Source organism: Wasmannia auropunctata, unplaced genomic scaffold (genome assembly GCF_000956235.1).
Source record: "Wasmannia auropunctata unplaced genomic scaffold, wasmannia.A_1.0 LD336043.1, whole genome shotgun sequence".
Lineage (NCBI taxonomy): Eukaryota > Metazoa > Arthropoda > Insecta > Hymenoptera > Formicidae > Wasmannia > Wasmannia auropunctata.
In genome coordinates this window covers 337,061-353,091 of record NW_012026847.1, presented here as the reverse complement: position 1 = coordinate 353,091, position 16,031 = coordinate 337,061, and the positions used below count along the sequence as shown (strand labels likewise).

At 34.0% G+C, this 16,031-nt stretch overlaps 2 protein-coding genes across 3 annotated transcripts in view; one reads left to right on the top strand and one right to left on the bottom strand.

Moving 5' to 3' along the window:
• Positions 1–16,031, top strand: part of LOC105451824 (inactive ubiquitin carboxyl-terminal hydrolase 54-like) — a 52,985-nt gene that overhangs the window by 968 nt on the left and 35,986 nt on the right. The window lies entirely within an intron of this gene.
• Positions 8,027–10,008, bottom strand: LOC105451823 (blue-sensitive opsin P467-like). The gene is made up of 4 exons (XM_011692516.1): positions 9,871–10,008; positions 8,941–9,756; positions 8,642–8,830; positions 8,027–8,570 (listed from the first exon to the last, which is right to left on the bottom strand). The coding sequence occupies exons 2-4, from the start codon at positions 9,650–9,652 to the stop codon at positions 8,536–8,538; spliced, it is 936 nt and encodes a 311-aa protein (XP_011690818.1). The 5' UTR covers positions 9,653–9,756; positions 9,871–10,008; the 3' UTR covers positions 8,027–8,535.

The window sequence follows — 16,031 nt, the reverse complement described above, 5'->3', positions numbered from 1 at the left end:
TGTATATAAGAGACAGATATATATATATATAAAATTTATGTTAGATAGGCGGAAAGAGGCGAAAGTTTTGATAATATAAATGCGATAGCTGCAACACGGGATGGATATGTCATTGCGCTTGCATAACAAGACGCGTTAATAAGGACATGACCGCGTAAACATCGGGGACCACCTGCGCGCGCGTAAATGATAGGAATTTAAATCGTGCAATCTTATCGCGATAGGCGACCTTGATTACATAGTGCAGCAATAGCATCCTTGCTGGGGCAGAAAGCGTATCGCGTAAACGGTGTAAGCGCGTCGCGCGCAAGAGATTCGAACCTTAGCCTTGCACTTTCGCCAGGATTAGCGTTCATTTGTGGCGTTTAATAAACGTCGCGATTTGATTTGTGAGAATGCTGAATGAAAGGGTACAGCTAATCTGAATCTAAGATTCAAGTTTTGAATGTGAAGTTGAAAAACTACGCCTAAGGTGTCTAATAAGAGAGGGCTGATAATTTATTCATTTATTCATTTATGTTTGGAAATAATATCTATGTAAAATTTCGACATTTTAATTGCACAAGTTTAATTTATTTAATAATTAATTGTAAATAATATTTTGAATATTTTACTTATCTTTAACGTTAATTTTTTTTATATAATCTAGAATGTTATATTTTGAAAAAGATAATGTTTAAGCTTCAAACTTCAATCTTTCAGCTTTAAGATTATCAGATAGTAACGCGATCGTAACCGGTTTAGTATGCGGAAGTTCATTAATCCACGCAATTAATGCCATAATTGTTTTATTCGATTGCAAAGATGTAATTGTAATTTAAAAAGTAGATGTTATCTGCTTGATTGTGTTAACTGCAAATGATAAATAAATAGCAGGAAGTCAAGACTTTTGATATCATTTGACATTAGCGTCTAAAAATATGCGATAATACAGATATAAAATGCAGTCTTATCCTATCTAAAGATACTCCCATTATACAGGTGCGCAATTTGATGTATCACTGGTAAGATAAATGAACTTGGAAACGTGCAATTAAAAACTCATTCTCTAAAGGCTAACGAGAAGGTAGATATGATATTGCGAATATTTTATTTACGGTTACGAGATGGATTCGATCTTTTTTTTTGAGGTACAAGCCTCTCTTTAATTTGTCGATCTATTGTCATTTGGAAAATTTTGCCCGTAATTTGCCCACACATCATTGTTCCTTCTCAGAACAATAAGCCGTTTAGCTTGTTCTGACTATGTACTTTTGTTCGCCGTTCGCATTCTAAATGCGAACGAAAGCAAACCGGAGTTTACTTTGCATATAGACACAATGACAGTTTCAGGCAAGTTAGGTACCTGTTCAGTTATGTGGTTTTGTTCAATTATTTTATTTTAATGCCAAATATTCCACGTAAGTCAATACACGTAATACGTCTTGTCTTAATTTTCTATTGCAATCATTGCGAAAGTATAATATTGAATTTTACTTTTTTCACTCTTTTTTACATCTCTTTTATTTGCGATAAGTTTAGATTGACGGGATCACTTTGCTGTTCACATAAGTATACAATATTTCTAACTGTAATCTCTCGTGTGCTTCTTATTTTTTGCGGTAGATGTACCGCAAAGAGATTTCAAACGATATGCCGGAAGTCCGATAAATGACTACAAAACTCTATTATTTTATTGAAAGTTTGTGAGAAATACCGATTTACGTTTTATATACATTCTTTCGTGAAATAGAAATGTTAATACATTGAGTTGTATTAAATCAGTTTAATACAAAATTAATAAATTTTGAGCGACATATTGTCATTTCTTAATTCTATTTATTATTAAAATGTTGCTTGTTTATACGTAGCCTTTTAATTATTTTTACGCATATTTTTTTGTTTTTTTTGAAATAACATCTTGGAGGAAAGTTTGATTATTAATTAATTGCATTAATAAAAATGCACTTTTTAAAATGATAGAATTTAATAGGGATTAAGTTAGTTTTTGTAATTTATTATTTATGATATTACATTTTATGTAACATTGCAATATTTCATTGAATTGTAATAAATTGACAAGAGAAAACTGTTATTCTATTTCTCTCGCTATTGTAGTATAAAAAATGATCTTTCTGTTTGCTGGGGATGAAGTTTTTATAGTTAGTATGGGCAGTTATTCAGTCTTAATGCGATCGCTAGCACCTATGCCATTCTTCGTCTTTCACTCGTTTTCTTCTTCGTTCTCAAATGCAGGATTGTATTGAGCAGAAATTTTACGAGGACGTCATAACACAGAAGCGTTTCAGAAGAGAGAATAAACGGAGTTGTTCCACTGTGCATCGGCGGAGCCAGATATCTCCTTCATTAAAATCTAATTAAATCAAGCGAGCGTGTGTGGTGCGTCTTTGTCGCTCTTATCGTAGTTTAATGTTTACCGTTAGACGCCGATAAACTCGGCGATGCCTGCAATTATTTTACGCGGGACAAATAATTATGTTCGATTATTGATAATTATGAAGGAGTCATAAGCAAGATTAGATAGCCGGAAGTGATAAGTTAAATTTCTTACTTAAGCCTTTTTTTTAGCACTTTAGATAAAGAATTATTTATGATTTGACTTAACTTTCGATTTAAGCATTTCCACGCTACTAAGTGCGTTGCATAAGTTTTTAAGAATGCGTTAACTACATCCTGCGGATAAAAAATTATCCTGTTTTAATCAAGTATCTCTCTCAAGATTAAATTTAATTTATCCGACAAGGACAATAAGTGAAATTTGGAGTCAGCTGTACATGGCTATAGCGTGGGGCATGTATAAATAGATGTGTGTCGAAATATATATATATATATATTCGCGCAGCATCCTTTCCGTTCGCCACAGTGGAGACTGACTCATGATGGACATTTTTTTAAAACAAAGAATTTGTACAGGGCGCTCCGTTCTATGCCCATTCTACATTTTGCACGTTCCTCGGTCCTGTTGCTTCAGCGCAAAACGCCCACCCACGCATTGCCTTAGGCAATGTAGGTATGTATAGGGTGTCACATGACAGTGCATTGATCGTCGAGCCTGGCTCTTTAGATGAAAGTGATGCCTTGCTGGCTTATACGAGATGCGATGTTAAAGATTCAGCTACTCGTTAACGCGTCGATTTTCTCCAACGTAAACTCGCAATTACGTAGGCAGCACTTAAATAGAATGAAGCGAAATTACTTAAAATTGAGAGAAACACACGCGACCTGTCCTTTCTTCTTTTGTCATTTTTATTATCCAGTTTTTCGTTTCTTGCAGTCGTCTCTTGCGAAGTTCTTTTGTTACACATTTACTTTATTTCACGTTTGCACAGTGGTATAACCAGAATCTTCAAAAGATTCTCCGTTAACAAAGCCCCTGTCTTATTTATCTTATTATAGAGAAAGATTCCTTTTGCGTCTCAACATACGGCGAAGACATATATCAACTTCTCGTTACAGCGACGAAAGATCCATTCATTTCTTCATACAAGTTCCCACTGAATGCACATTGAATTGCTTCTTGACTCTGTTGTTTCGTCGGGAGGCACCCATGTACTCTCTACGCAGTGCATTTAATATAATGTGAGTATATTCTGCGATTTAATTCGATGATGCGTTATGCAGAGATTTATAATTTAGCGAGAATGAAACAAATAGCAAGAAATAAGTAAAAAATTAATAATAATAATAAATTAAAAACAAAATACAAACTAAAATAATACATTTACATATATAAAATAATTTTAATTAACCAAAATAACAATAATTCGTGTAGCGAATACAAATTTTTTCTAATTCGATAGGTCATATCATTTCTCAAATAATGTGAATATCGACGAATAAATATTAACATAGTGCAAAGCTATTTTATATGACATTCAATCACGCTTTAACCTTTATTGCTGTACCGCGAAATCGTACGAGGGAATGAAAAAAAAAAAAAATCGTGCCCGGAGGCACCGACTTTTAATCATCTTCGCTACGTGATGGGCATGCGAAATGTCAACGATGAAAATCGATGATGTATTCGTTCGTACGGGAATTCATAAATAATTTATATTCGCGACTGCTCGATCGATATGAATGACAGAAAATCGAGTAAGCATACACAGTACGACGGGAATATAATTACGAAAATGGATGACGAAATTAACAGCGTTATAAAACAGAGTCAGCCAGTTTTATCTGTTGGTATATTTGAAGCCATATTTCAACGATTACAATATTTAATCGCAATAATAATTTTTAATGCACGCGTTATTTTTAATAATTTCTTGCCAACTAATCTTAGGAATTAGAAAAATTTCCGTACTCTTTAATTTCTTTAATTTATTGATGCATCTTATTATTTATTAAAAATTATATCTCTATTATAATAAAATTATTTTAATTAATATTGCTTGCCATAATTGCTTTTTCATGAAAGCTTTAATCTAATTATTTTCATGAAAAACATTGACGGACTTTGTATAAAGTTCTGATTTTATCTGCGACTGCACGTAAGCAAAAGGAGCAATATGTCGAAGATAGCATAACTTTGCGCGGAATCTCTCGGTTATGATTTCATTAAAACTTTGCGAGACTTTACTCAACAGAAACGATTCTGAAACCTGTAACGATTACTAAACTTAGCTTGGACGTAGGCATTAAGCTCGAATATGATGATATCTACACAATTCTTTATCTCTTTTTTTTTAAATATTTGTACTTGAATATTGCTTTAAAATTTTTTTAACACTGAAAATTTATGTTTATTAGTTTTTCCGAATACATTTTTGCTTTATTTCACTTCTTGATCACATTAAATAATTGTTTTATTTCACTAAATAGTTGAATAAGTTTGTTTATTTTTAGTGTTTGTAGTTTATTGTTATAGTTTTGTTTATTAAGTACACATAAGTTTTTACTACAATCAGCTTTTATAATATAAAGTTCCTGCAGGTTAATTATTTTTAGTGACAGCTATTTGACTTTCTTAAGCTAAAATATACAACGTAATTTGTTAACATGCGCAGGCCAAGACTAGAGTTTTGTGCAAGGCTTGCACCGTATTCCCAAACTCATTATTCGGGGCAGCTGCACCCGTTAGAAATTTCTCGAGGCTTTTCAGGCACTCGCACTTGATAAAACACTTCCCCCACGATGCATCAGCGCACCAGGGCCTATCGGTGTTTGGATAAGCTAGCGTGAAAATAAAGGTCACGTTAATTTATGTCGAGGGAGGATGTTTCATAAATTGCGCACGATATGTTTGGTAAAGCATATCCGATACTGCCTCATGGATTCTTTTTAGTTCACAGTGATAGTGCAAGACGCAGACAATCGTTCCCGTTTTCTCCGAAGAGAAAAGACCGTTTGAAGCAGATTTATACCTATACTGCTAAAATTCTCTTCGACTTTTTCATTGCGTTATTATTATCGTCGCGTCTCCAGCCGCTTCTCGAGCTGTTTCGAAAGCGATATAGAGAAACGCACGTTCGTCTTACGTCGGAAGGTTAATAATTAAGACCGCGTATATTTCGAGAGTATCACGAGGGTCACAAGCGAACGGTTGAACAAAGCTCCGGGTGTTTCGTCGGCCCCCACGTCAAACTCGATGTTGATCGCAATCGATACAGTCGCGCTGCATTTTTCCAAGCGGCGAGCCTGAATGGAGTTTCTATCCGCGTTACGCGGTCGCTTCATTCACACGTCGCGTCGGGTGAATGTTACGTTCGATTCGCATTCATCCGTTCCGCTGGCTACCGCAAACAGCGTGGCGTCTATCGCCTTTCCCATGTCCCCCACGGTGCAGCGATGCGTTTATACATATGCATACACCTGTAACACCGGTCTCGGTAATCCTATGTTCGATTTTCGCTGCGCGCTGAAACCCGCTTCGCCGTCCGTTGCACTTTACAATTCTCACATCTCTCTCTCTCTCTCTCTCTCTCCGAGAGCTTTTAAGATAACAACAAGAAAGAATATGGTGCTAAAAATATTTTAACGCGGTTATACAAGACAGCGCTCGCTATTACTGTCACTGCATTTTTAAAAATCGCCCGTGGTATTTATAGAACGCCAACTGCACAGAGTCATACAGGCTGATGCATCGTCGCGCGATCAGCGCTCGTAACAGTGTTGCGAAATTTGGACTGCAAGGACGAGTATGTGCTCATAATTTAAACTACCGAGACTAATATTTTTATTGCGTAAAATGATGTTTTCGATTCTTGTATGTTCTTAGAAGTAAATTGGAATACGAGGTCAAGAAAAGATTAATATAAATGAAATTTTAGCGTGATGCAAATCAGTGGAGAAAGTTAAAGACTGGAAGTTACAGATTTATTTTGTCTCGCATTAACAAGAGGGCACTATACATACTATATCTATAATATTATTTAACTAAATTACAAAAATAACAGTGTCAATGATAAAATTTTTATAATTACACATAATGAAAGATGAACAAAAAAAATACAATATTTTCTTTACATATTGAAATACATATATTGATGTTAAATACATTTATCTTTTAATTAATTGTAAGCGGTATTTGCTCCGAAATTTCCTTAACTGATATTCCAATGTACCCGACAAAACTTTAAATTAATGATAATATATCTTTGTTTACAGTTAACGTAATTGCACAATTTTGTTTATATTTTGAGTTCAAAATCCGAAAACTAAAATTATGTAACATAAAATTATGAAGTTGTGAAAAACATTTGTTATATAAACAAATTTTCATAATGCTATCTGGAGATTTGGTGCTAATTGAAAAAATGTCCATCAAACCCGCGATTAGGGTTAATATTAATTTTTAAAATTGGAAAAAAATAAAAAAAATTAATATTAATCTCTATAATAGGCAGTGTTTAGTTTAAAATTCACATACAGAAATAAGAATCTGTTATAACTTCTGTTAGAAGTTGTGTTGTTTAGTATAATAATTTATCGCGGTATGTACTTTTGTAAAATGTACTTTGTTTATTTTCATTCAAGTAGTTTTAAATGCTTGACTTAATATTAATTATATTTTTTATAACTTGTTGTACAATAGTATATATCATATTTATAGTATAAATAGTATATCAAATTTATTTATTAGTAAAAATAGTATAATTTTATTTATAGTATAAATAGTATATCAAATTTATTTATTTTTAATAGTAATCTAAAATTGGAATTTTATAAAGATCAATTATTTAAGACTAGTACGTGTTTAAAAAGGCAAACATAGTTCGTTCCTTGAACCGGAAGTATGTGTCTGAGCGTTCTGCTTCATCGATTTCTTGGTTCTTCGTGATCTTCTTTTTCTCCACAATGACGACACATAGGATATATCGCACGTTTTAGCAATGCATTTTACAGAGATTATTTATTGAGGCGTGAAAAGACATTGTTTTCAAATATCTTCTTTGCATTTTTTTGTAAAAAATCAAGGATTATAAGAAATTATTCTATTTTTTAATTTAGCATTTTTAAAAAGTAGACTAAAAAGTTTTATATATTACTTTGCAAGTTTCTCAGGATAATACCGTGAGATTATATAATATATCTAAACGCTTTCTTTAAGACATTAAAAAATTATAAAAGATAATTAACACTCAAAATACTATAAATGTTTATATAAGTGTTAACGGATCTTTATCACTTTACATTATCTTTTTAAATACATATATATACATGCTCGATCTTTACGAGCTCCATTGGCATACCTTCTTGTTTGGATCTTGTCATGAAATCGCGAGGGAAGGAAAACGAAACGAGCCGCGAGAGGAATTCCTAATCACGAAGGGACAGGCAAGCTGCTTGGTAGTTGTAAACTCGGTTTTATCCTCGATTTGATAAACGCCGACTTCTCGTTAGAAAGGAAGTACCGCGTTACAGGTGAATAGATTGGAGGAAATACCTGCCTTTTACCCGACGTATAATCTTAATTCAACGAGGTGTTCGTTGAATACACGATATAAGCCGTTTAAATTATATATTTTAACAGAATTTTCTTAAAAATTGTTTAGTGCGATAACTTATTATTATTGTTTCAAATGCAATACATATTTTTCATAATTACACATAGTACTTTAAAATTAAAGTGTTACGTGATGGTACTACATGCATAATTAGATGGCGATAACTTATAATTTAAATAATATCTGTTATAGTTTGTATAAAATAAGATAATATATTTCCTTATTTTATAAGTACACAGTCTCTAAGTACAATGCTGATCTGACTTTTGAAGGAGAGGGTTAAATGAAAACTAATTTGCATACTGAAAACTCAGTGAATTCGAAAATTTGTGTGCAGACACATCGTTTTTTTTCTCTCGTGAGAGCGGATGTACTTGGTTATCGCACGCGCGAGTTTTAAGGTCTTCTCAGGAATAATAAATTATCCAAAAGATGCACACAATGGATAAACCTTTACGAGAAAATATAATAAGATAGATTACATAGATTATAAAAAAATTGGATAGACTTACCTAATGGAATTTAATGGAATTGTGCATAAATATACTTTGATATCTCGTTATATATCCGCATATCTTTTACGTTATGACGTAGGTTCCATTGACACTGCAGTCTTGTCTGAAACATAAATATTATTAATTTTTATATTAATTACCTTTTTTATGAATTAGTGTATTTGTATTACGAACCTCGAGAGAGTTGACGGAACTCCTTCGATATTATGAAATATATTATTGGTAGAATTATCGGATACATTTTAACCATGGTATACGTTATCTCTATCGCCATGTTGTTATAATAAGTTTGCGTTATGAGAGCGATAGCTCTCACAATTCGATATGGTGCCACAGTTAGAAAAAATCCAATATTAACACCAACTATACACATTATAGAAGGCGGATTGTTTCAATAAAAAGAAAGAAGCGTAAGAAATCTATAGATACTTAAACAATCACCATATTTGCATTAAAGTGAAAATTTTACTTACCCAGAAAAATAAAACGCTTGACATCTTTGCTCGGCCATGTTCCAGTTATTGATTTCGATCTTTTCAGGTCGTATATGATGAAGTAATCGAGCAAAACAAAAATGAGACACGGGAATAATAGAAACATAACAGTGGATGAAACGTAGATGTCGTACATGATTTCTTTCACAAAATGATCATACAAGTTTAATTCTATGGCTGACGCCATAATACACATTGTCCATATGAATAAGATCCCTTTTATAGCTGTCGAATTCTTTAAGAGTAACTTACGAAGAGGCGAATTTTTTTGACAGATGACAACGTACGCCTCGATATTTAGCAAAATTATCGTCAGTATAGACGTGGCAAAGCTTACCAAAAATATATAGTCGAGATTCATCTCTAGGTGTATATCGAAAATCCAATGAAATACTCGCTCAAGTGGTTCGAGCAGGATTACGAAGTTCGACAATACCAGGCTCACTATGTAACAGTTGGTGGAGGTGTGCATGGTAGAATTTAATACGATAAAGAGACCGAGAAAGGCATTTAGGCTAATGCCTGCCACCACCAGCGTGAAATCCATGATATTACGCACGGACGCGGGGATAATTGGTATAATGATGTTCATTTTCGTAGGACTCGTCGATGTAATGAGATCCGTTTTAAGCGAAAATATATTGCATGGGTTCTGCGTGTGTACTGCACTCATATCGTATATTTTGGACATTGTGCGTTGTTCACGTAGACGATTTATCGGTTATGCCGTTTGCTACAACTTGCGCGCGAATCCACACTCAGGGAAATGTTTCGTTGGGAAATGTGCCGTTCCAGCTAGAATTATAAATATTACACTTAAATTACATCGCTGTTTTTTGTATCTGCTGAAAAATTGTCTGTAATACGTAGAATTTATAGCACTTATCCGTTTTAGCTAATTTTTCGTACCTAAATAACTCTCGCTATAATTGCAAGATTACTTTTTTCAGTGCAGGTATCTCATTAACAGTTTGAAAAATTTTATGTACACACCATCCCCTTGCTCTTAAAGACTTCTACACTTTCCTTGAACAATTCGGTGTGATAACAAGCTTTCCTCGTTTACGAGATTGAATTGTGATTGACTGCAGGAAGAAATATGGAAGAAGTTAACGACAAATTATGGTGCGGCACATGTTGCTTCGACGATCTACACGTATATTACTGACCGCGACTGGACGATAGTTTGCAGGATCACCGTCTATTTACCTTCCCCTGTGGGAGTGTGACGCCCTGCAATATCATAGATGGACATCGCCGAGTAACTAACAATGTTATATAATTTACTGACACGCAAACGTTCCATTTAGCAGAGTGGATCCTTAACGAAGTACCCTGCGAGTCGAGTATTGGAACTTTAACACGGCTTATACAATTGTTTGATTCTGGGATAAATTTAATATTTTGAAAAAAAAAAATTTACAAGAGCCCTTACGCATTAAGGCAAGGATCGTTGATTATACAAATAAACTTTATTGATATTTACTCAATGAATGCAATTTATTCTATGCATACAATTTTTTAATTTCTTCGTGTTAACAATAGACTGCTGCGGAATTCTATCATTTGCATAATAAGATATGAGTGTAAATATGAAAGCGCGTCGAATATCTTGCGGTCAATTTATGGACTTTCTTATTTACGAGTAGGAAGCGCCCGTCCTTGAGGATTCGCTCGAAGGGCTTCGCTTTCTGGCTGCAAATAACGACCAAGTAGCAAACAGAAAAAATAATGTTGCTGGAATAAATCGTGCTTTTTACGGCTCGCTCATTCGGGAAAGAAGAAGAAATGATTGGAGCTGGACCATTGGCGATTGGCAGGATACATAGCTATGCGAAATAGGAGGAAAGGGATTGTCCGGCATGCGACTGTATAATACAAGACTTGCGGGATGGCTCTGGCAAGCGGCCACAGGCGCGATATCGGTCAGCTTTTGCCGGTGATAGATTTATCGTTGGATTTATAAGTCCAACCCCCTTTGGCGCAGCGAGGTGTTGTATCTTCCTAAAAATGGAGCGCGACTATCCAGCGTATTGTGCGCTCCAGAGATGCTCACGTGGCGCTTGGCGGCGCGTTATCGGGAGGAAGAGAAGTTGGGAACGCTGTGCCATCGTTCCATTGTCGTCGGAGTAATGGAACGAATTAAAAATTGCGGGGGCGGATCGACACGAATATTTATTGCATTGTATTCGTGATGTTAACATCAATTTAAATTCCGATTGCTATTATGCGAATTGTATCGAGCAGTGATTGATGTTAAGTAGTACTTTAAGCAAAATTTACATGCAATACGCTGCGTTATTTATAGCGCCGTGTGCAAGATTCGCTCGTATGTACATATTTGTGCAATGACGTTTGTTTCATTTACAGACCTTTCCTTTGTGTAGATAGATTATTTTGTGAGAAGTAGCATCTATAAGAGTTATTGGAGTCTCTCCTTGTGGTGAAGGGTTTTTGAGCCAGTTTGACTACGTGTTTTCATCGTCGGACCAGGTGCGAGCGAGCGCGTGGTTAATTTTTGTGGGTTCCTTCGCGCCCTTTTATTCTTATTTTCGTCTGCCTCGGGATCGGTTTAGTGATGGAGGGCGGTCTCGGGGCCAAATAAGTGCAGTGGCAGGGCCCTAGGGTCCGGGACCGTAACCGGTTCGCCGCCTGGGCATCATTACGACGTAACTTGAGCGACCCTGAGGAGGCTTCGAGCTCCACGGTAATCAGCGAGCTGTATTATCATCGCTGAGTAACAACATTCCATTGGTGGCCTCGAAGGTGTAAAGTAGTCATCGTATAGTCGAGTGGACGAGTAGTCTAATAAAAAGTATTATTTTATGACATTCTACTATACTGCTATCTAAAACTCAAATTACACAAATCAAACATTAAAATCAAATTATTTTTATATGATGTTGTTTTTATTGTAATTTTATTTATCTTATTATGTTAAAATTTTGATTGTTTTAAAAAATATATTGTATTGTTTTATATATATATATATATATATATATATATATATTTAACACATATATATGTAATGTATGTATAAATTTTCTTATATAAACTATATTAAAATACATGTCTCATTGTTTATAATAGTTTGTTTAAAATTACTTTCTTGATAATTATTTTTAATTTTTAAGTGTTAACAAGTTATAAGAAATATTATGTCAAATTTAAAATAATATTTTTAATTATCTTTATTTTATTTAAATTTACCAAAATATTTTGTAATTATGTATATATAATAAAATTATATATACATAATAAAATTATACTGCAAAACGAATATTAATAAAAGAAATAAAATAATTTATATATATATATATATATATATATATATATATATAATCACTTGATCATGAGTGCGAACGAAAAAAATACGTGTCAGGTTAGTCTGTCAACTCGCATGAAAGTTTATCTTGGGACTGGATAGATATTTATTTAAATGTGGCACACACACCTACCAGGCCTTCTGTCACACCTGTTTGACCTGTTTCGCACGAAGTTGAGCGGCCGATCAGTTGAAGCCAACTATGCCGTGACAGTGTTCCCTTTCCGTGTTTATCATATAATTAGTCACAATTAGTTTGCCATAGCGTACTATTATGCATTCCTTCTACATCTATATTATCTGCGGTATAATATAACATGCGAATTAAATCATCGCGTTGCGTTATGATCTTATGAATGAATATTAGCTTGGAAGCTAATACATATAATCCTTATTTAGCGTATATTTCATGCATTACTTATAAATATACAAAACCTGAATTGTTTTTTATTTGAACAGGAAGCGTAATAGAAGACGCGTAGTTCGCGTTATGTAAATTCCGCGCTGCGGTGATATCAGAAAAAAGAACAATTTATTAAGGGTTTGTACGTTTCACCGCAGTCTCGTGCTCTTCCAAGTGCTTTGCTCTTGTTGGTCTTCGTGTCAATAGACTCGATGTATTTTATGCATGACCAGTCGGACAAGTTTTTCCTGACAACCGCAAGCGCAATGCCTGAAGCTCGGTAACATTCGATACTTTATATATGCAGGTGTATCTCTGAAAAAATGTGCGGGTTGATGCCTGAGGCTGGTGTTTTAATAGCACAATATAAAATGGTAAAATTAATCTTTTAAATTTTTCGAATTTATGTATATATTTCAACAATTTACTACTTATAAAACGAATAGAAAAAAAGCACGCTTCTTCAAATGCACATATGACATAATAGTTTTTTATCTTAAGCATTGAATTTTTTTTTTTAGTGAATTCTCTTACTAATTAATAAAGATTTTTATTGTAAGCATAGTATTTTAACACTTTAAATGGCAATTTTAATTCTATATTTCTAAAAAATCTTTAAAAATATAATTTAGCATATATAACTATCCTTTTAATAAAAAAATATACATAATATATTTTGTTCGCTCTGTTTTCTTGAATCAGAACAATAAGCAATAAAGAAAAGAATAATCTGATAAGAATATAGAATTTATGACAATTTTCAACCGTATTTGTGTCATGCGACGATTGTGGGATTTAATGTGTTAACGATGATCGCATGTTACAATCAGCAATCGCTCGTCGAGTACAAAAGTAGCCTTCCAAGAAATTCGGCAGTAGATTACACCAGTAACGGGCCTTTTCTAAAAAAGGAAAAGCATTGACAAAAGCGCACCTGTGGATTGCCAAGTAAATTACAGTAATCGGCGCTTTTGAACTTGAGGTCTTTCGGAATAAGAAGGAGAAAGAGAGACGAACGATCCAAGTTTTTTGTTTCTAAGGGACTAATTTGAGCTATGACTAAACCGGCTTCAAAGGTTATCTTATAAGGCAAAAAATCAGTCAAAAATGTATAACATAAAAATTTTGACAATATATCTATAAATTTTGATATAAATCCCCATATAAATTAATTTTTATAGCAAATAAATGATTAAATAAATTTATGTAAACTGATTTAAAATTCTTTTCGATTTAAGACTTCTGTTCGTTCACCTCTACTATCTCAGATTGTAATATCAGAAGCGATTAACAACAAATAAAAATTCTTACAAAAATTATTTACATAAAAATATTTTTTAATAAAACAGTTACAATAGAATAGACTTATAAAATCAAAAGTTATCTTATTATTTTGGGAATTGCTCCTTAAATCATATTTATTTTTATATATCATTAATTTGACAGTTGTCAACATATAGCTGTAAACATAGTTCAGTTCGCTTTTGTTTATGCATAATTAATTTTGAAATATATTATACAATTATTTATTATTTAACGAAATAAAAGGCTAGTTTTTGGTATATTTGAAGTCGCTTCTATCAATTGTAAGTTCTATCGATTATTGTTGTATTGATACATATTTTCATTTTAGTATATTTTACAAAAATTTTTATTGTGCATTTTTTTATTTCAATCTGAGATAGGAGTAAACAAGAACTTTCTAAATTCTAAGTTTTGATGGACGTATTATAGTTTGCAGCTTACTGATCACTTTGTTGGCATAGAAAATTTCGACGTTATGGTCATTGAACCTGAAAATCCATTTTTGCGATGGGAAATGATTAGTGAAATCCAAGATTACTGTGTCAATCACAAATAATAAAAGAACATTTTCTTCTATTGTCTATACTTCAAATAACTTTTCTGGTTTACACAATACTTCTGTGTTTTGTAAGAATTTTTTTATTGCAGTTTTTACGGAGGAAGGATCTTTGAAACGATTCTTTGTTCATTTACGTTCATTTCTCTTGTCCTACATTCCATATGAAACTTTATACCCGTTTCAGGATACCGTGCGTTTTTCTGTTTGATCATAAGAATCATTCCGCTGTCTTTCGATTAGCGCACCAGTAATTTTTCCTACCGTACGCCTCTATCTCTAACTTGCTGTTTCCACATCCCGCATGCCGCGTTACAAAGTCATGAAATTGTCTTGCGGTAATTTACATTTTTTTTTCAAAATTATTCACTTACGTCATTATCATTTCATCGTTTCAGTCATAAGTATTCTCCACTGTAAGGAATATCTTCTCGTGCTACTTCATCATGTTCGCACATACGTAAATATAGAGCCATAATAATCGCCGCTTTACAGGAAAGCCGTGCAGCGATAAACCTGGAACTAACTCAAGTTAATTCGTTTCGCACGGTCGCGAAGTACAATGCGATTCATAATTAATTCGTAGGCGTTTACCAACGAAAATATACACACGCGGGATTCGTTCGCGGTGCAAACGTGACTGGAAAAGCTCCGTCGAAAAGAAAAGTAGCGGTGGTTATATACGTGGATATTTCCGTGCATGACGTCTTCAGTAAATAAACCGACATTTATGTTGCGTACGCTATGGATTTGAAATCTTACTAGGCAAACCTATCTTTCCGTGTATATAATTATATCTTACACAATACTCTTTAATTATTTAAAAACAGTTATCGAGAGAGAAGTATAGATTCTATAATCCTTCAAAATGAGTGATAGTAATCCAATGAATTTTCCATTCAATATGGCCTTTAGATTAATGTCCAGTTTCTGCAAAAGCCATTTTCTCTCTCTCATTATTCCGCATCTGCATCTGCCGCATAAACCGCGAACCGCACAATCGAAAAGCGAATTACTTCTACGAGAATGAAGAACGTCCGGGTTTTTTTCCCCTCCCCCCCTCTCCCTCGCTATGACCAACATCGCCAAGGCTTTCTTTCGCGTCGCGGCGGATTCTGCCAACTTTCTTCTTCCGCAGTATTCATGTATTGTTATTTGCGCCGACTGCGGTTGTTACAGTGGAGACAAGTTTCATTGCACTACGTTCATTGCGAACGCGTTGCAACGCAATGTGCCGTGATATTACGCTCCGAGGGATCTATCTCTCCGGCGAAATTAAACAGACGTGTACACGTAGTTCTATATATATATAAATGTTCTTGCGTAACGCGATGAGAGAGTCATTTGCAAGGGCGTCCGCAGGATTTTTTCTAGAGGGGGCCATGATCCAAATTTTTTATACAAACTACCACGATCAGGAGCAAATGTCCAAACGTGTACCTGTGTTGTATTTTAGCTCTCTCACATAGATCGGAAGAGCA